This window comes from Talaromyces marneffei, chromosome 1 (assembly GCF_009556855.1).
Source record: "Talaromyces marneffei chromosome 1, complete sequence".
NCBI classification, from domain to species: Eukaryota; Fungi; Ascomycota; class Eurotiomycetes; order Eurotiales; family Trichocomaceae; genus Talaromyces; species Talaromyces marneffei.
In genome coordinates, this window is record NC_072348.1 from 4,409,106 (window position 1) to 4,427,635 (window position 18,530).

General features: G+C 45.8%; 7 protein-coding genes across 7 annotated transcripts; 2 read left to right on the forward strand and 5 right to left on the reverse strand.

Moving 5' to 3' along the window:
• Positions 1–298: 298 nt before the first annotated feature.
• Positions 299–1,687, forward strand: EYB26_001626 (uncharacterized protein; the record flags this gene model as incomplete). Its single annotated transcript, XM_054260935.1, has 1 exon — positions 299–1,687. One exon carries the CDS (start codon positions 299–301, stop codon positions 1,685–1,687), a length of 1,389 nt encoding a protein of 462 aa, XP_054116910.1.
• A 752-nt stretch (positions 1,688–2,439) lies between these two features.
• On the reverse strand, positions 2,440–3,262 carry EYB26_001627 (uncharacterized protein; the record flags this gene model as incomplete). Its single annotated transcript, XM_054260936.1, has 3 exons — positions 2,440–2,632; positions 2,689–2,971; positions 3,028–3,262. 3 exons carry the CDS (start codon positions 3,260–3,262, stop codon positions 2,440–2,442), a joined length of 711 nt encoding a protein of 236 aa, XP_054116911.1.
• Positions 3,263–4,053: 791 nt separating this feature from the next.
• On the reverse strand, positions 4,054–4,904 carry EYB26_001628 (uncharacterized protein; the record flags this gene model as incomplete). The annotated part of the gene is made up of 2 exons (XM_054260937.1): positions 4,054–4,743; positions 4,815–4,904. 2 exons carry the CDS (start codon positions 4,902–4,904, stop codon positions 4,054–4,056), a joined length of 780 nt encoding a protein of 259 aa, XP_054116912.1.
• Positions 4,905–5,634: 730 nt separating this feature from the next.
• EYB26_001629 (uncharacterized protein) lies at positions 5,635–6,169 on the forward strand (the record flags this gene model as incomplete). The annotated part of the gene is made up of 2 exons (XM_054260938.1): positions 5,635–5,844; positions 5,921–6,169. 2 exons carry the CDS (start codon positions 5,635–5,637, stop codon positions 6,167–6,169), a joined length of 459 nt encoding a protein of 152 aa, XP_054116913.1.
• A 6,011-nt stretch (positions 6,170–12,180) lies between these two features.
• On the reverse strand, positions 12,181–13,476 carry EYB26_001630 (uncharacterized protein; the record flags this gene model as incomplete). Its single annotated transcript, XM_054260939.1, has 1 exon — positions 12,181–13,476. One exon carries the CDS (start codon positions 13,474–13,476, stop codon positions 12,181–12,183), a length of 1,296 nt encoding a protein of 431 aa, XP_054116914.1.
• Positions 13,477–14,647: 1,171 nt separating this feature from the next.
• On the reverse strand, positions 14,648–16,352 carry EYB26_001631 (uncharacterized protein; the record flags this gene model as incomplete). The annotated part of the gene is made up of 2 exons (XM_054260940.1): positions 14,648–15,705; positions 15,776–16,352. 2 exons carry the CDS (start codon positions 16,350–16,352, stop codon positions 14,648–14,650), a joined length of 1,635 nt encoding a protein of 544 aa, XP_054116915.1.
• Positions 16,353–16,789: 437 nt separating this feature from the next.
• On the reverse strand, positions 16,790–18,366 carry EYB26_001632 (uncharacterized protein; the record flags this gene model as incomplete). The annotated part of the gene is made up of 2 exons (XM_054260941.1): positions 16,790–18,294; positions 18,345–18,366. 2 exons carry the CDS (start codon positions 18,364–18,366, stop codon positions 16,790–16,792), a joined length of 1,527 nt encoding a protein of 508 aa, XP_054116916.1.
• Between the last annotated feature and the right edge of the window lie 164 nt (positions 18,367–18,530).

Genomic DNA, 18,530 nt, shown 5'->3' on the forward strand with positions numbered 1-18,530 from the left:
TTATAATTAGTCAGCCCTAAATAGCCCGAGTCGCGATTCTGAGAGCAAGCCTCAAGGGGCCGAAAACTCAGTACGGAGACTTGAGTCATTTATTCCACTTGAAGCTTGAAAGAGATTCTTGGTGACTCAACTTTGATGGCGATTTGTATTCCGTGTCATTATCGGTCAGCCTAGTTGGTCGGATAGGGTTATCTGTATAAACTGTATTATATCACAATGGAAGTAGTGTTAACCTGAGAACAAATATATTTTTTGTTAAGTTATTGAAGCAAAAGCCATAATAAGACCAACCACAAGAATGCATACACCCCATCTGATCGGCCATGGCGGAGAGGGCTACCCTCTCAACATCCTTTGCCAGCAGCCGTTACTGCAGATGTATACGCAAATATGCTTCGCATTTCCAACATCCGATTCTTTCGAGACCTCGGCGATGATCGATACTTTGACTGCGGGTCTTCAAAGATTAACCGACAGTTTTCCCTGGATCGCAGGCCAGGTCGTAAATGAAGGTGCAGGGGAAGGCAACACAGGTGTATTCAAGATTAGACCACTGGACTGGATCCCTGCCTTGATCTTGAAAGATTTGAGAGCTGATCCCACGTTCCCAACCATGGAGGCCATGGAAACGGCCGGCTTCCCGTTCACGATGGTGGATGAAACCGTCATTGCGCCTCGCAAAACACTGCCAGTGCCAACGGACACACCTGAGATCTCGCCGGTCCTCGTAGTACAAGCCAACATCATCAGGGGAGGCCTGCTTCTTACCATTGCCGCTAACCATACTGCAATGGACATGACTGGGCAGGGTCAGGTAATCAGTCTCTTCTCAAAGGCCTGCCGTAATGAACCGTTCACAATGGATGAACTGGCAGCTGGCAATCTAGACTGCCACACGCTAATCCCATTGCTGGATGAGTCCTACAAGCCAGGAGCTGAGCTCGATCGTCAGGTTTCTCAACCCCGACCAGTTCCATCACCCAATGACCCTCCTCCACCAAAGCTTGAGTGGACCTACATTCTATTCAGTCACTCCTCTCTCTCCCAGTTGAAAGCTATTGCTGAAAAGGACATCACTCTCCCATCTGGCAGTTTCATCTCGACAGACGATGCACTTAGTGCCTTTATATGGCAAGCTGTCATACGCGCCCGTCTCCCACGTTTCGATCCCACAGCGAAGACAACATGTGCCCGTGCTGTGGACGTGAGAAGCTATCTAGGCGTTCCAAGCATCTACACCGGCCTTTTGCAAAACGTGACATACCACTCATCTACACTGAAGAACCTCACCGATCAACCATTAGGGTCCATCGCCTCAATGCTCCGTGCAGCTCTGGACGCCAAACTGCCAAACAACTTGGGATACAGCACCCAGGCTCTCGCAACTGCCCTAAGTCGTACTACAGACAAAAACGTATTCTCCTTCGCAGGCAAGGTGAACCCACCATTGGACTTTATGGTCAGTTCATGGGCGAAGCTGAACAGCTATGATCTTGACTTTGGGCTTGGACTGGGGAAGCCGAGGGGTGTGCGCAGACCGCGATTCCAGCCGCTGGAGAGCTTGGGCTTCTTGATGCCAAAGACGCAAGATGGAGAGATTGCTGTTGCACTATGCTTGATAGAGGATGACATGAAGAGGTTGACCGTTGACGAGGAGTTCAAGAAGTATGGTGTATTTGTTTGGTAGTGGATGCCTCACACATGTCATTGAGGCAAATGGATATGCCTTCTTCCCAGGGTTCTGTTACTGATTCTTTCTCTTCTTTGCCTTCTCCACGTATTCAGAACATGAAGAACTATGCTTGACTTCCTCATAATGGTTATACCAAAAGGCGAGAAATTGTTTATTAAATTCAACAAGATATATGTTAGAATTATACCTAGATATACACCGTTCAATGTATAAGCGTGAAGATAAAGACATGATGAGTTATTAGATTTTGACTTTATCATAACCAGGGATGAATCAAAAGTATCAAATAAATACTTAAATGGATCTAGAAACGAATCAGATATATTTATATTCGGAGTAAATAGAAAACTTGAATCAACCCAAACAAGGTCATTCGTATCACTCTAGCTGCTCACAAACAGTACTCTCCCTCTAATTATAGAGACGATCGAGAATTTGTCTTATGGATGTATATGTGTGGCTTGTAAGATTCTTGAATTGATGATAAGAAATCCAAAACGGTAGTATATAAATATATTGGTATACGAAAAAGGTGGTCAAGTATTTGCACTATCTTGTCCATGACAATGAAATATTAATATCTTGATCTTGAACCACACAGGAACATTACACTGGGCCACTAATATTTTCACTAGAAGTATTTCCAAATGCTTTGGTATTTCCTCTATGCTAAAGCTCTAGGGCAATGGGAAATATGGTTTTGTTTTCAAATCCATCACCACGGTCCGGACCTCTCATAGAGTCGCTTAGTGAGGAGGGAGACTGACATCAGTGTCTGCTGGGAAAGCTACATATCCCTTTCCTGGAACAAAGGTCTGCAACCAAGGGCCTTGAGTCTTGTCTTCAGAGATCTTCTTGTAGAGCTGACCGTGGGCCTCGCCGCTGATGGTCTTGCCACTAAGCCTTCCGTCCGCCTTTCTCTCATCCGCGTAGTAGAACCTATGGAGGGTCAGCACACGAAGTTACGCTACTGTAACTGGTCATTGTCATCTTACTTGTAACCCTTTGGTGCGTAGGCTGTAGCCGCAGATGCGATCATGTGCGCGCTGGCACTCTTTCCTGCACCCAAAGTCATCACACCTCCGAAGGGGAGGAAGTTCATGGCATTGCCGGTATAGATGAAAGTGCGGGAAGCAGTTTCGGGAAGAGCCTTAAAGCTGGCAAGCGACTCTTTAATAGCGACAAATGTGCTGGTAGTGTTGATGTTGAGATCCTTTTCGAACGTGGCCCGTTCAACAACAAATGGATCGTCAGGCGCAGTGAAAGAGACAGCGGCGGCTATTTCTTTTGTTAGCGGATCCGGATCATTCAAAAACCAGATGAGCCTTAGTTACCATTGTAAACGACAACGCTTGGTTCTCCAAACTGCGAGCGGACCTTCGAGAAGATTTCGCTGACAGACTCGGGGTTCGCAAGGTCGCCTTGGAGGTAAGAGAACCTGGAGTCAGGCTCAGTTGGGGCCTTTCTTGAGGTCAAGACGGCCTTGTAACCGCCTGCTACAAATTCCTTTGCGACATTGACTCCAATGTTGGCTCCCGCGCCGAAGATGAGGACGATTGGCGATGACATATTTGCAAAATTACGAAACTGTCAGACTCGAATACAGATGAACTTTTGGGTTCTAGAATTTAATTGAACACATTTGCGTACTATAGAATCACATATATATATACACAAGAAAAGCCAGACTCCGGGTTTCGTAATGGGACACGGTTCGGGAGTCCAAGCAACAACAAAACAATCATGACGAACACCTGCAACAACAGTCGGTCTATATCGGGGGTTCGGGGGCTGTTTTGAGCGAGAGCGAGAATGGCTTAGAAATAACGTTTAGAAAGCGTACATGCTTGGAAGTTAGGTATTGAGCATTACAAATCAACTACAACAGCCTGTAGTTATCGAGGAACTTGGATTTACATCATCTCGCATTCTTTCTGATTGAGATTTTGTATATAGCTATATTGGGAATTGTGCATCAATAGATCGAAGATATCACCATAACACTTCTTCTTTTCTATGCTTCCGGACCGATCTAGTATGAATTGGTACTAATCTGCCACTACGGGACATTGATTTCACTGCAATGCCCCATTTATCCCATGCTAATGTGCCGAGAATCATAGGCCCGTCGGATACTCATTTGGATTTCGCTCCTGAATGCAATCTTTCATCCAATCAAGTTTCCGGCCTGGCAGATCTTACTCTTCACTCGCTTTTCTAGTGACCTAGATTCTCGTAAGGAAGCCCGAAACAACCTGTGTCTGGCCAGTCTAAAAAAATTTGGTTCCATTGCTCAATTGTCTAATTAACATACAACCCACTGTACGATGCTTCGGAGTTCGCAAGCAGTGATACCTGTCTCACGATGTCTCCCTTGGCAGGAAATGCAGTGGTACAGGATTCCCCCACATATCGCAAGGATTAAACCTCCAAACACTGCTATGTTTTCTCGCAAACCAGTAGTAGACTACATAATTCACAACTTTCGGCACGGGGGGGAACTTGTGTTGGCCTCCCTCAAACCCCTTATCCATGCATCCAAAGGCCAGAGGGAACATCTCATCGAAGCTCCCGACGTCGTTGATGTGCTGCTCCGTTCGGGCCCAGATTTTCTTCAGATCCTTGCTTGGGTATTTTTTGAGGGCCAAGATTGTAGGGATCTCCTCGTTGAGATGCTTGGAGAGCTGTGTCGCGAAAGCGTCAATCATGCCTCGGAACGTGACATAGGAGTAGTCTGCAGGAGAAGTTGTTGTGCAGTATTCTCCAAGCTTCTCCAGACCCCCGTGAAATGAAGCATGCTGGGCTTGATTAACAGCCATGATTTTTGGGTTTTTGGTGTAGGCGGCTAGTTCTGGAAAAAAGTATTTTTCTTCGCTGTCGTGATGGGCGTCGATCGTTATGACAAGGGTTTTGGTATAGAAGAGTAGGTCTGCAATATCTTCGTGCTTCGTGACATGAGGACTTTGGAGGTAAATGCTGTTCATTGCGCGTATGAAAAGATTATGGACGTGGCACATATCTACTGCGATGAAGACAGAATAGTGCGAATTCTGTCAAAGATTAAAATCTCGTATGACAGAAAGTAGAAGATAATGATTCTTATTGATTATCAATTACTTACGATGTCTTGACCTTCCGCTTGAGGAGTGCTGATCAAAGGCCACGGGCCTTTGTCCACCCAGTTATTGGGGATCTGACTGGTCGAGGTCATGGCGAGAGGCTCAGACGGTGCAAGTTAACAGTGGTGATGGTATTTTCGAAGAAGTATGCTCTCAGGCGAGAAATATTGGACCACGAGGTTGCTGCTTCACCAGTGCAGGGGCGAAGTGTTCGGGTTACTTGAAATAGATGCTGCCTTATTTTATAACTCGGCTAGAAATTGGATGAACCTCCGAGTAGTAGGTACTGGAACAGCTAATACTGTGTTTGTAATATACACAATTTACAGTCTTTTCAACAATCTCCCTCCATAGGCTGTCAATCCTTGAAATTTCTCGATTCAGTTCAATTACTGCTCATTAGGTTGCTCAGGCCGTAGTCCAGATGATAGGAGGTGCAATGCGTGCCACATTAGTTATGCGAGAACCATCATGTTTGCATTATTCAGCCTTACTTATCAGAGCTGGTGTCTTTGCGATCCCAATTATCCCGACAATCTGCCGTTGCCCTAATGCCCCGAAAATTTGGGGGCGGCGCAATGTATCTTCACCGTCCATCATCATCAATAAAAGTACTTAATATGTAATCATGTATACGGACAATGTATCAACGTGTAGATCTTGAGCCCGAGCTTTATAACAAAGACTTAAAACTGTACTTTGATAATTCATCCTCTCATTCTAAATCAGAAGCTCTATTCCTTGTGCCTTCGCAGCTTTAAACCTCAAACCCCAACCCTCACGTCCGGAAACTAGTAACTAGGTAGTCATTTGCCTTGCAAAATGTCAACAGCCACAGCTGAAGCTCAGGCAGCAACTCTCGCCAAGTTCATTGAGGGATGGAAAACCTTCACCCCCGAGTCCTGGACGGAGACCTGGACCGACGACTGCACGCAGAACTTCCTGCCTTTTACCATGGGTGTTCCTCCACGCACAAAACCCGAGGTCCTCAAGCTTTTGCCCAGTCTCTTGGGTGTTTTACTCAACTATAAGGTTCCTAAGCCCCGTGTCTCTTTCCTTAAATTTTGTATCTTCGTCGAAAGCCCGGGACTGACTTTGATGATGATAGTTGGACATATATTCAATCCTTCATGACGCATCCAAGAACAAAGCCGCCATTTACGCAACATCTTTTGCGGATACACCATTTGGTGATTTCAAGTGGACCAACGAATATGCAGTTTTCCTTACGTTCAGCGAAGATGGAACGCAGGTCAGCAAGTTGGAGGAGATGGTCGATACTGCCTTTTACAAGGAGTTCTTCCCCAAATTTCAACAGTATATGGCGGAGAAGGGAGCAAATATTGCAGCCCATTAGGAGAAGAAGTTGAATATTCAAGACAATATTTGCAAACTTCGAATATGGAATTAGAATAGAATCTTATACTTTCGGGGTCGCCCTAGAACCAGCGAAGCTTCCAGATGGAATATGTATCTATCATGCATTCTTGAATTTTTTTTCCTTTGCATCTTTATATTCTCGTTAGATGTATCTCGGTATCTTTTTATCTACGGAGAAGTTGGAGACACTCTATTCCGAAGTTCGTACCTAGTTGTATTCATTTAGATCTGAGAATACCGAACTGCCGACAGAATCTCCTAACTCTAAATGGTAATGATTATTTCTCCTTCCTATCTTCATCTGTCATGTGAGATTGTCATAGAAGTCTCTGTGTCAGACTTGAGGTGATCTTCGTCGTCAAATGAAAGATCTGAAAATTGACACTAGATTGAATATCTATGGTGCTGTTGTCTGGGGCTGAAAGGCCATAAAAACTCACGGATCTGTGAGCAATCAATCAACAAGGCCGGTAATTGGAGCTTGCCATATCTCAGGGTCTCTTTTCTGATGCGGTAGTGGATCTGTTCTACGTACTTCCTATTGTTCCTGAGCTAATGTTCTGTATGTTCTGCGCTAAATCAATGAGCTACTCAGTGTATGTATAATTTACCTAGTTGATGGTGACATTATATGCTTAGATGGGTATAGTATATAGCTTTGGTCAGAATGCAAGGGATAGACTTTAAAAACATAGGATAAACAATATACATGGTATCTCAATCCATCTAACAAAACTACACGCCATCTATGAAATCCATATGTACAAAATCTATATCCAACTCCATCATATCTAGTCCTGCTTCTTAAGTTCATCACTGAGAAAATCACACTCAACACCTAAATCATCTAACCCTCTAAACCCATCTTCAACAATCTATTTCTAATCTTCTGGCAAATATAAGATGTGACAGCTTACACTCATAATTAAGAGATTATCTAGATAGTCTAGATCCTTCGCACTTAACAGCCTGATATACATATTCTAATATTACATAAATAATTCTTTAATCCAGATACGAGGCCCTCTCCATAATTGTCGGTTTAACCCGGTCCTAGATCGGCTCAATGGGGTTGGGATAAGGGCTAACCGACGGTCCTACAGAAGTGAAGCCGGTGAATATATATTTGATATTCCTAATAATGACTTGCTAACTACGAAAGAAAGTTGCCGGGGGTGCGGTGTCAATATAAGATCAACACCGCACCGCGTACGGTGTAAACATTGAGGGCTATATTGGTGATAAAAATATGGTTTCTGATTGACTGAAATATAGGTGGCCAAGTACATGCGGTGAGCTCCAAGATATCCGGATTATCTGACAGGTAGAATAGTGTTAGATAATCCGGATATCCAGGAGCAGTCAAATGAGGCAGTCAATCAGAAGCTCTACATTATGGCCCCCAGATTTACCCCTCATGATAGATCACAAATTACGTCGACCATACACAAAATCAGCTCACCAGAATGTCTATAAGAACCCGGCTTTGGAACATCATGTAGACGGAGAGACAGAGAGAACTAAACAGATACAATCTTGCTAGTCACTTCTTCCTTTCTTATACTTGTAAAATACATTCAGGGTTAGCCGGGAGTAAACCTGTTGGAATCCACGTATATGCTAGTAAACGGGTAACATAGGTTACCATACAAAATTGATATGTGAGTCGATGTGTCCTTGTTGTTGACTATGTTGGGCCCCCACGTCGCCCTTTTTTTTTACTCGTTCTTTCCCCTTTATCGTGGGTATTTGCCAAGATGCTAATATACATTTTACAGCCTCTTATTGGCTGAAAGTCCTGACCGTTTTGAGATTAGCCTCGGTCATATTAGCAGGCTTCCAACACACCCCCTCAGCCGCACCGCAGGCAGGCTGACCAGATATCTGCGAATAGCCTCATATACCTCAAATATAGTTGATATTCCGTACGGGCATCCTTTTTTTGTGGATATTGATATCTTTTTGGTGAAGCCTAATACGTGCCTGGAAGCCTCGTTAAAACCTTGATATGTAAACCCAGTGGGATAAACCGTATAAAGGAAAGAGTGCTTCGGTGTTGGAAAAGGCCTCATATCTGCAAGCAATTGAGCACGGTGCCCATATCAACTTCCTGCGTATCCTCCTTTTGCTCGTGGAGATATCTTGATATATCAGTCATCTTTATCTGCTCCAAAAACGCGTCAAATTCTCCTTTCGGTAGCGCCTTTGTGAGGCCATTTGCAATCATCTTCTTTGTAGGCACGTAGGTGAGCTCTACGCGTCCTTCCTGGAATTGTTCCCGTAGCCAGTGGTGGTGAATATCCACGTGGCGAAGCTTCGTTTTCAGGGTGACGATATCCTTCTCAATGAGGCTTATTGTCTGCTTATTATCGCATTCGAGATGCAGTCGGGGGGTCTCCAATTTGACGTCCAATTCCTTCAGTAGGTGCATAACGTACATGCCTTCTTTTGCTGCCTGAGATAGCGCTAACAATTCTGCCTCTGTAGTTGATGTTGTAACCGTATTTTGTTTATTCGCTTGCCACCCTGTTATTCCTCCATACAGCGTCATCACGTACGCCTGAGAGCTCTTGCGATCGAGGGTATTATCGGCGAATGAGGCGTCACTAGCAACCACGAATCCATCCCCACCCCCGAGTTGAAGAGCAAGGTGCCGGTAGCTTTGGAGATATAACAATACTCGGTCTGCGGCTCGGTGGTGTGTAGGTGACGGGTTTGTGAGGAAACGAGATAACCGGGATACGGCGAAGGCAATATCGAGGCGCGTACTGACGGCGGCGTACATTAGAGATCCGACTTTGCGTTGATAACTGTGAATAGTAGCATGACTTGCTCGTCCTGTATAGGGAAGAAGCTCATCTTTTGCCATTGGTGTATCATGAATTGGGAACGTGTCAGCAAGCTTTGCAATCTTATCAATATATGAAGCTTGACTTAGCCATATGAGCTTCTTCTCGCGGTCTCTTATAACGCGGATTCCTAAAAACCATTGGAGCTCTTCTCCTCCAGTAATGGTGTATTCCTTTTTCAAATTATTCATAAGGCTTCTCGCTTCTTTCTCTTTATCCTTCTTATAAGCGAGGACGATATCGTCCACGTAAAAGAAAATCAATATCCCACTCTTTATCATGCAGCACGGCTCATGAGGCACGGATTTGAAGCCTAGTTTTTGTAACGACTCAGTCAACGTTCTCTGCCATTGTAAGGGCGACGTCCGTAGGCCGTATAGCGCTTTATTTAGCTTCAAAATCGTTCCTGGGTAAAGATGCCGATATCCCGGAGGTATCCTCATAAATACCGTTTCTTGAATCGGGGCATGAACGAAGGCATTCACGGCATCATATTGAGCCATTTCCAAATCGAAGCGAGCGGCGATAGCCATAAAGGTGCGGAATGACCTTGCAGCAAGCGTTGCAGCGTACGTATCACCTTGGTTGAGGCCAACTTGTTGATCCCCACGTACGACTAGGCGCGCCTTGCACTTAAGGAGCCTCCCATGCTTGTCAAATTTGTAAACGTAAACCCACATGCAGTCAAGCACCTGCCTTCCTTTTGCATAAGAATATGGCACCTTTGACCACGATTTGGTGGGTTGGTGGCTGCGTAAGTGTTCCTTCTCAGCCTCTGAGAATAGTGCTCCAAGTTCATGAGTTTTTAACTCTCCATGCCCCTTTGGAGGCGCGGGTAACATATTCCGGTGTAAATTAATGAGCTCCTTTCCGCTTTCCAGAACGTCCTTTATACGCGCACTAGCTGCAGGCCTCTTACCCATAAAGAAAGACTGTAAGCCAGTTGTCGAGCGTAAGGCACGTCTCAAGGATGAACGGTTGAAGGGCTTTCCATTAAGTGATCCGTATATCTTGTGAGAGGTGCCTGCGGTAAACGCTGCTTCCCACGCAACGGCTTCTCTACAGCCCGAATCAAGATAATTGATTCTATTCAATTCATCTTTAACCGGATTCTGTATCGTAGCGCTCATAAGCACCGCCGGAGGTGAGTCCGGTGGTGTTGGATAAATAATATCCTTCTCTAAGCTCTGACCTGATTCGGGAGCGAGATTTGTGCTCTGACCTGTAGCGGGAGCTGGAGATAGGCTCTGACCTGATTCGGGAGCTCTATATACGCTCTGACCTGTAGCGGGAGCTTCATTTTGGCTCAAACCTGTAGCGGGAGCATGAGATAGGCTCTGACCTGATTCGGGAGCTCTATCTTGGAAGGGGACTTCGGCGTCGATATCCGCTGCAGACGGCGCACCGGGTGGTCTCTTCCTTCAACCCGTAGGTTGATATCCTCATTTTGGGCATCTCCAGTGGTTAACCGGGGCTCGAGGCTCTCTTCATTGTTATACGAGTTGGGCTCGTCTTCCTGCGTCCAGGAAGGTCCTCCAACCGTAGCACTTTGAAGCTTATCATTTTGAATATGGACACTATTAAGTAATTCAGCAATCTCATCAATTGTAGTGGTAGCAAGGTCATTGCGAAGCTTATCCAAATTTCCATCAAAAACTTCATCTTCGTTGAAAATAACGTCACGCGCACTGACGACGACTCCTAGTTTCGGGTTCCATATCCGGAAGATATTCGTAGAGTCATATCCAACTAGATAGCCTATCCAGGCCTTGGGGTGATATCTTTGAAGCCTCTTTTCTTTCTTCATATATTTTGTTGTAAGCGAATAGGCCTTGCAACCGTAGACTCTCAGATGTGCTTGATTTGGCTTCATATCTTCAAAAACTTTGCTATTTTGAAGCGCAAGATAGGTGTGAAAAACCTCGTATGGCGTTTTCCAGTTCGATTCGTACCTTGGGGTGCGATTGAAAAGATAGACTGCAGCGCGATTGATTTCTGGCCACAAATCGTGAGGAATTTTTCCACTTGCAGCCATGCTTCTTCCTTTATCCTTGATTACACCCCCTGAGCGTTCAGCTGCGCCGTTTAATGCTTGTGTATACGGAGGTGAAGGCTCAAGTCGTATAAAGAAGCTTTCGAGATATTCCTTCACTAGCGGTCGGTTCATATATATCTCATTATCGCACTCAATAACCCATGGGACTAACCCATATTGGGCGTCTAGTTTTGGCAACAAATCTGCAAGAGCTGCCCTGATTGTCTCGCCGGTGCGGTCCGTGAGGTTATAATCCCAAATGTATCCCGAGTAACGATCCGTAACGAGCATTGTAGAGCTATATCCAGAGGTGCTGCTTTCAAAATCGTGGAAATCGATTGCTAAACGTTCACCGGGTTTACTAGGCTTTTCTCGGGGCTCTCGTCTGATTTGACGCTTCATCTTGGCGGTAGCGCAGGCATCGCATTCGACCGTTTTTATACCTTCTCCTTTTGTAAGATTTGACTTCGGTGATATGCCCGTTACTCGCACTCCTCGAGATGCGCTGGAGAGGTGCTCAAGGGCCTGAGGTCCTGGGTGACCGAGCCGTAGGTGCCAGCGTTGGATATCTGCTTTACGTGGAGGCCTCGGGGTCCAAGAGTTTGATTCTTTGTGTGCGCTCAACACTGTACCACGCGCCCTTTCTTTCCTATATTCAAGTACGAATTGGCCATACCGGGGCTGAATTGAGCCCACGAATCGGCCGTCGTTTCTGCGTATGCAGTTGTGTGTTGGGCGTTGATCCCAATAATATCCCATCTTCCAAAGCGACTGCATGGACACCAGGTTGGTTGCAAAATCTTTGCAATAAGCAACGTTATATAACCGTATCGGACTGCTCTTCTCATTTGGGCCTTTTAGGTGTATAACCACCTCACCGTAGCCTTCAATTCTTACCTTCGAATTACCGGCTAAGAGATAGTCGCCGGGTCTCGCTTTTCGATATTTCTCGAAGCGGTTGATATCGTGGAAAACGTGAATTGTAGAACCGGAGTCGAGGATAGTTGACCAGTGTAAAACGTAGCTTGTAGCAGTAAATGAGGCCGTTGTTGATATATAAAAGCTAGCTTTATCTTCGTCAAGATGCCCGACTTCTCGATCGAGTCATATAAGCGATTCTTCTTCCTTGCTTTCCTTGCTTCTTCGCTCAACGATCTGGAATTGAGTTGACGCGAATTTCTTCCGTAAATCTTCAACTTCTTCACAAATCCTTTTATCTCGCATATTCCTTTCGACAATGGCTGCCCTCGTCTCGTTCGGTATCCACCCTTTTGGAGCGAGGAAAGGAAAGAGATAGAAGCAGTGAACAACAGGATGCGTCATACCGCATCCGATACAAGCAGGACCGCTGCTTGCGCGAGCTGGTTGATAGTTCTTGTTGCCTCGTTTTCCTCCTCGATTACCACCTCGGTGGCCTTTTCCTCTGTAGCTCTCGCTGCGGGTGTTATTCTCGTTCTCGTTGTTATTATCTTCGTCCGAGGCGCCGTCTTGTTGTTGATTTGCGTTAAAGGCTCCTCGTTGGAAGCCTCTCTTCGCTGTCACTTTGGGCCTGGTGCGATCTTGCTCTTGCACCTGCTTAGCGAAGTCGTTATATGTGATATTCCCGGCTTCAATCCGGTCGCTATACGTTGTTCGTAGCACGGTTACCCACGCCGGATCAGCTTTATAAAAGGCGTCAAAGAAATCCTTAGTCCAATTGACTACATCCTTCGCAAATGTGAGGTTATATTGCTTTCCACGTTGCATGATAGACATCCACTGGGTTACCCAAGAATTGATATCCTTTGGCCAGGTTTGAAATTCCTTCATATGCATTCTATATTCTTGTCCTATTTGATGAGCAATCGTCATGGCCGTACGTCCAAAGAATTGCTTCAAGTTTTGATATCCGGTTCGTACGTCTATCCCTACCCCGAAGCACGCATCCTTGATATCGTTACTAACCGACGTCTGCATCCATTGTATAATGTCGTCAATTTTCTTCCGTTCGGCTTCATATCGGCTCTCTTGCGTTCGGTAATACGTCATCAGCGTGTTGAAGTGAGATAGCTCTAGCGAATATTCATCCTTCCATAGCTTGAGAGCTGCTTTCTCCGCTGAGGTTGCTGGACCGGTGGAAATAGCTTCATCCTGTGAAGCCTGGTCTCCTTCGGTCTGTGTGCTTCGTTCTCGGTCTCGATTTGTGGTACGATTCCTTTCTCGCAATGCTTCGATTGACGGGGGAGTTGGTGGTATCACCGTCATCTCGGGCCTCGTAGGCAGTTCCCTTTCTCCGGTGAGATATCCCATAAGATCCTTCTGCTCTATCTTGGAAAGGAATATCTTTTCCCATCTTTCCCAGTCGTTAGGGCCGGTGAGGGTCTGCTCGGTGGCAGGTTTGCTGATCTGCTTAGATAACATGTCGTTCAATGAATCCCGTGTCAATAACCTCAATTTTTCTCGATAAAGGTATCAGACTCTTAATTGTTGGAATCCACGTATATGCTAGTAAACGGGTAACATAGGTTACCATACAAAATTGATATGTGAGTCGATGTGTCCTTGTTGTTGACTATGTTGGGCCCCCACGTCGCCCTTTTTTTTTACTCGTTCTTTCCCCTTTATCGTGGGTATTTGCCAAGATGCTAATATACATTTTACAGCCTCTTATTGGCTGAAAGTCCTGACCGTTTTGAGATTAGCCTCGGTCATATTAGCAGGCTTCCAACAAAACCCGCCAATCCGACAAATAGTAAGAGGGCTAGGGTTTTTTGGGGTTAGGGTAGCCTGCTGAAATTTGATTTCGGTCAATAACGGAACTTATCCCGCTCTTGAAAAATACCATACCTGTTACGCTGCTCCACCGTGATCAGCGGTAATACGTAGTACATGTATCTTATACTACGTAGCAGTAAAAGTTCGATTTTCAGGTATTAATTACCCACGTATTTTATTCGTACCACTATGCTGAAAAGATAATTACATCTGTAATAAATAACATGGTAAGGCTTCTGTACTGTGGCTGTGCTGGAATTCCGGATACAGTCTTGTAAAGTTTCAGTCATCACACGACCAGCTGCTTAAAAGGTCTATTTATAAGATAACCATATTCATGCAAGTTTATTGGACTAAAATGTACTATGACATACTTTGAAGTTCTACTCGGTATTCTAGTAGATCTTGTTCCGTGGAAAGTCTTGTCGTTTCACTCCTGACTAGGGCTTCATACTTGGAAGTTTAAGAACCAAGATCTTCGATCCATCTGAGGATCCATTTTGTAGCAAAAGCATATTAAGTATATCGAAAAGTCGTAACTTCTTATGAAAGAAGTTTTGATTACGTGTCTAAAGGATTGTCAAAAGATCTAACTACTGCCTGACGTTTCGATGACAAAGGAAGACCCCGCCTGGCAGGGAAAATATGGTTCATATATGTTACATACCTAGGTTATGTACTACAATGTATGTAGTATTCGAAACGTAAATATTGTCGACATCCAACCTTGGAACGCATTTTACCACCTTCATATTACTGTAGTAGTTCTCCAATATAATTTAACGGTGCCTAGGCATGAACAATGAATAGTCCACGGCTAACGTCGGCGAAACTCCAACATTGGCCCTTTCTTCTCCGACGCAAATACATCATATAACTGGTACTCATCCTCTCTCCTCCGCAGGGGTTCCTTGTTCCATGGATCACCGCCGCCAATATTGGCCAGATTTGACGAATCAGAGTGAGAAGGAATCCGAAAATCCGCAGACCACAATAACCTCGCAATAGCGAGATTGATTTCCAAATACGCCAGATTGATGCCTGCGCAGTTCCTGACGCCGTACGAAAACGCGAAGAAGGCTGGTTTTGCGTCTGCTGCTACCTGGCTGTCCTCCTGGTCGAGCCACCTTTCGGGTTGATAGGAGAATGGGTGCGGATAGTACTTCTCGTTATGATGTAGAGCATATGCCTGGCAGGCTGCTACGTATCCCTCCGGCACATGTACACCGCAGACCGTGGCGCCGCCTGATCCTGCCTCGCGGTATAGAGGTGATATTACGGGTGCAGATATGCGCAGAGCCTCATCGATACAGGCACGCAGATAAGTGCATGAGTTTAGTATTGGTCCCGCACGAATATCATCCATTGAGGAGAACCGTGACCTGATCTCTGCGACGAGTCGGCCGTACGTAGACGAATTCCGAGATAAGTACCAAAGAGTAGCCGAGATAGCTGTGGCGGTGGTATCACCTCCAGCATTGATGAGGCTGATTGCTTCGGCGCCAATCTCCTGGGGGCTCAACTTCTCACCTGTATCAGGATCCGTAGCATTGATGATTGTAGACATAATATCTCGTCGCTTCAATTCACGAGAAGCAGCCATTTCTGACTGAATTCGTTCCATAACCCAACCTCGAAGCATACTGACCCATTGCGCTCGCTCTTCGTCTGCATTCTTCAATATCCACCTCCCGAGGTCGAGCCATTGCCCGGATTTGCCTGCCCGGAAGATTTGGGGCATTTGTATGGCCATCGCCATTCGGTGGCCGGTTGAGATTAGCATTGGTCTGTATTGTCTGTTGTCTAGTTTGGTGAGAGTATCGGTGGATTTGCCGAATACGAGGTCTGTGATGACGTCTAGGGCTAGGTAGCTTGCTATAACTGATAATTAGCTTTCCCTTTTCTACCCTGTTTGAAGTCTCTTCATGTGGTCAGTCAGACTTACAGTGAATCGATAGATCTTTAGCAGACCCCCAACCGTCACTTTCCGTTGAAACATCATCACCACCGTCCAGCAATCCACCAACAAACCGATCAACATGTCTCAAAACACAATCCTCACTCGCCCTCAACGCCGCCTCCGAAAACCCCTGCCCAACAAGCCTCCTCTTCCTTTTATGCCTCTGTTTATCCGTAACATTAAACACATTCTCCACGGGACCGATTCTCATCACCTCGTAAGCTTTCCCTTTTGCGAAGTTGGCATTGTAGCCGTATATTTCTTTCATGCCTTTGACATCATTTACGAGGATCCGATTTGGTCCATAGCGTACGATGGGGCCGTAGATGAGATGGAGCCGGTGGATGGCGAGGTGAGTGTCCTGGCGCCATGCGTGGTATAGGCCGTAGGCGTCTGTAAGTTTTGCGAAGAATGGACCTGGGATATGGGCGAAGGGGTGGAAAAAGAGGCGGTAGATACATGCTGTTACGATGTAGATAACACTAGTGGTACATAGTAGAAGTAGTAGTCTCAGATAATCGGGAGACTGGATGTTGTTGATGAGGGTGGTGATACCGTCCATTTTGACACCTAGGTGCTCTCATATGGCCGTACAAGAATCAGAACGAAGCCAGGTAGAGCAGCTTCTTCTGTCTAACTTATACAGGACGTGTCGGAGGGAAAGTTAATATGAAATTGACTCGGCAAAGGCGGGGTTGAAGAAGGCTTGCCTAAATTAATTTATCTAGGTGAGTAGTTAACTTAATAGGTATAGGTGGCCCATGCCATTATTATAGCCGTTACGAATCTACGTCCTACGTATAGATCATGGACAGAATCTATTCAATATTTTATTGGTATATAATGTTAATAACCAAAATGAGCTGTCGTTAAAAAAGAGCCGTTCACCAAACACCGAAATATGCAATGCAAATATCATGACCGTAAACTTATCATACCCAGGGTATACATCCATCGATTCTATGCCTTTTTTTTTCTCTGCCTAAACGTTTCGTTGTATCAAAAAACCGAACTCTTCTTTTTACTCAATCGGTTTGGTTCACCATCTGACGTCTTCAAAAAGCCAAAAATGCTTCTCCGCTCCTTCAATCGTGGAATCGCTGGACTTGACGCTGTCGGTGCAACTCCGAGATAGGACATGGAAGACTGAGGTCGCGGATGAGGTTGGGCTGGTCGCAAGCTAATAGAAGAATGATGGGCAGCGGATGACTGCATATATGGACCTGGTCGCGGGGGTTGCGGTGGTGGAGCAGGCATATAATGTGAGTATCGAGCCTGATGAGTCGGACTTGTATAAGACGATACCCTAATAGCTGGACCGGCAGAGTGGTGATGAGAATGGTTCGGTTGATTCGGTCTTTGCTGACGACTTTTCTCATCTTCCTTTCCATACACTTTCTTCAATCGTTCCGTTTCTTTGTCGATTTCTGCTTGTCTCTTTCGTTGCGCTTTCTGCTCGGCTTCGATCAATTTCTTGGTTCTGCGCTCCTCTTCCTCGGCCTTGCGGCGTCTTTCTCTTCTTGCAAGGTCCTCTTGCTGTTTGATGCGAGCATTTTCGGCGTCAATCTCCCATTTCGTGCGCGGGTCCAAGTTCGGTTGACTTGGTGGTGGTGGTCTGGTGTTGCGCAGTGGTATCGTGGTAGTAGTGGGCTGCCGAGGTGGAATACTACCATTCGCATTCGCAACTGCTGCAGGTATTTTGGTGCTATTGCTTGGAATAGAGGGTACCTCCGCCGTTGCCGAATTCGTCCTCGATGAGGTAGGAGAACCAACAACATTAAAGGCATCCTTGAGCGGAGCAAAAAATACATCTCGAATGACGACGGCGCCTAGCATCAACACGACCTCTAGACCTTTAAAGTCTTCCATTTCCACTCGGTATAAGTTCGGTTCATAGAGAGTAATTTCCCGCAATCCCTTGAGTATGGAAATAGTAATATCCGGCTCCTTGCTCTTCTTCCGATCGTCGGGAGTCGTGGTCTTTCCCGACAAATAACATGCAAAATCCTTGGACAGCGACCCATCCTTTCTCCATACGAATTTGAGCTTGGGGGTCAGGTCCGATGCGGCCGGGCCTGATTGTACCTGATCCAGAGTAGAATTCGAGGGTTGCTTAAAAGACTGCTGAGGCATTTCAAACTCCCACGACGGCTGCGAATTCCATGTCTTGGGTTTATGACGTACTATGACCTCTTGGTCGGGGTTGTATAGATGAACGGTGAACTGCGATGGCAGTATCGGTTCCGGTGGAGGAGGTACGCCTCCATTCTGACGAATCGCTTCTGCGGATAGAGTTGGTTGTGTCCATTCTGGTGTTATGAGAACCTCTCCGTACAACACATCGGGGATATAAGGGTCGAAGAGGGCAACGGCGTAGCGGTTTCGTGAGGAAGGTTCGGCGGGATCGAGGCGGCGCAATGTGTATGCCGGTTCGGATTCGTTACCGTGCTGTGTGAATAGAATATGGTTGGATTGTTTCTTCTTGTCGTTGCTTAGGTAGAAAGCTGTTCCTGTTAGGAATGTTCTCCGGCGGAGAGGGGCGTGACAGACGTACTGGGAAGATTCTCGTCCAACATGATGAACGAGGCGTATATTCATGGGGTACTTCATTAATCTCTTGTTGGCAGTACCCAGTAATTGACCTAATCAATCATCTGGATCATCTGCTTGAGTAGAATAGCGGGTGTGAATGGCCGTGGCTAGATATATGTTGGATGTCGAGAGAGAATGTGGAGTGCGC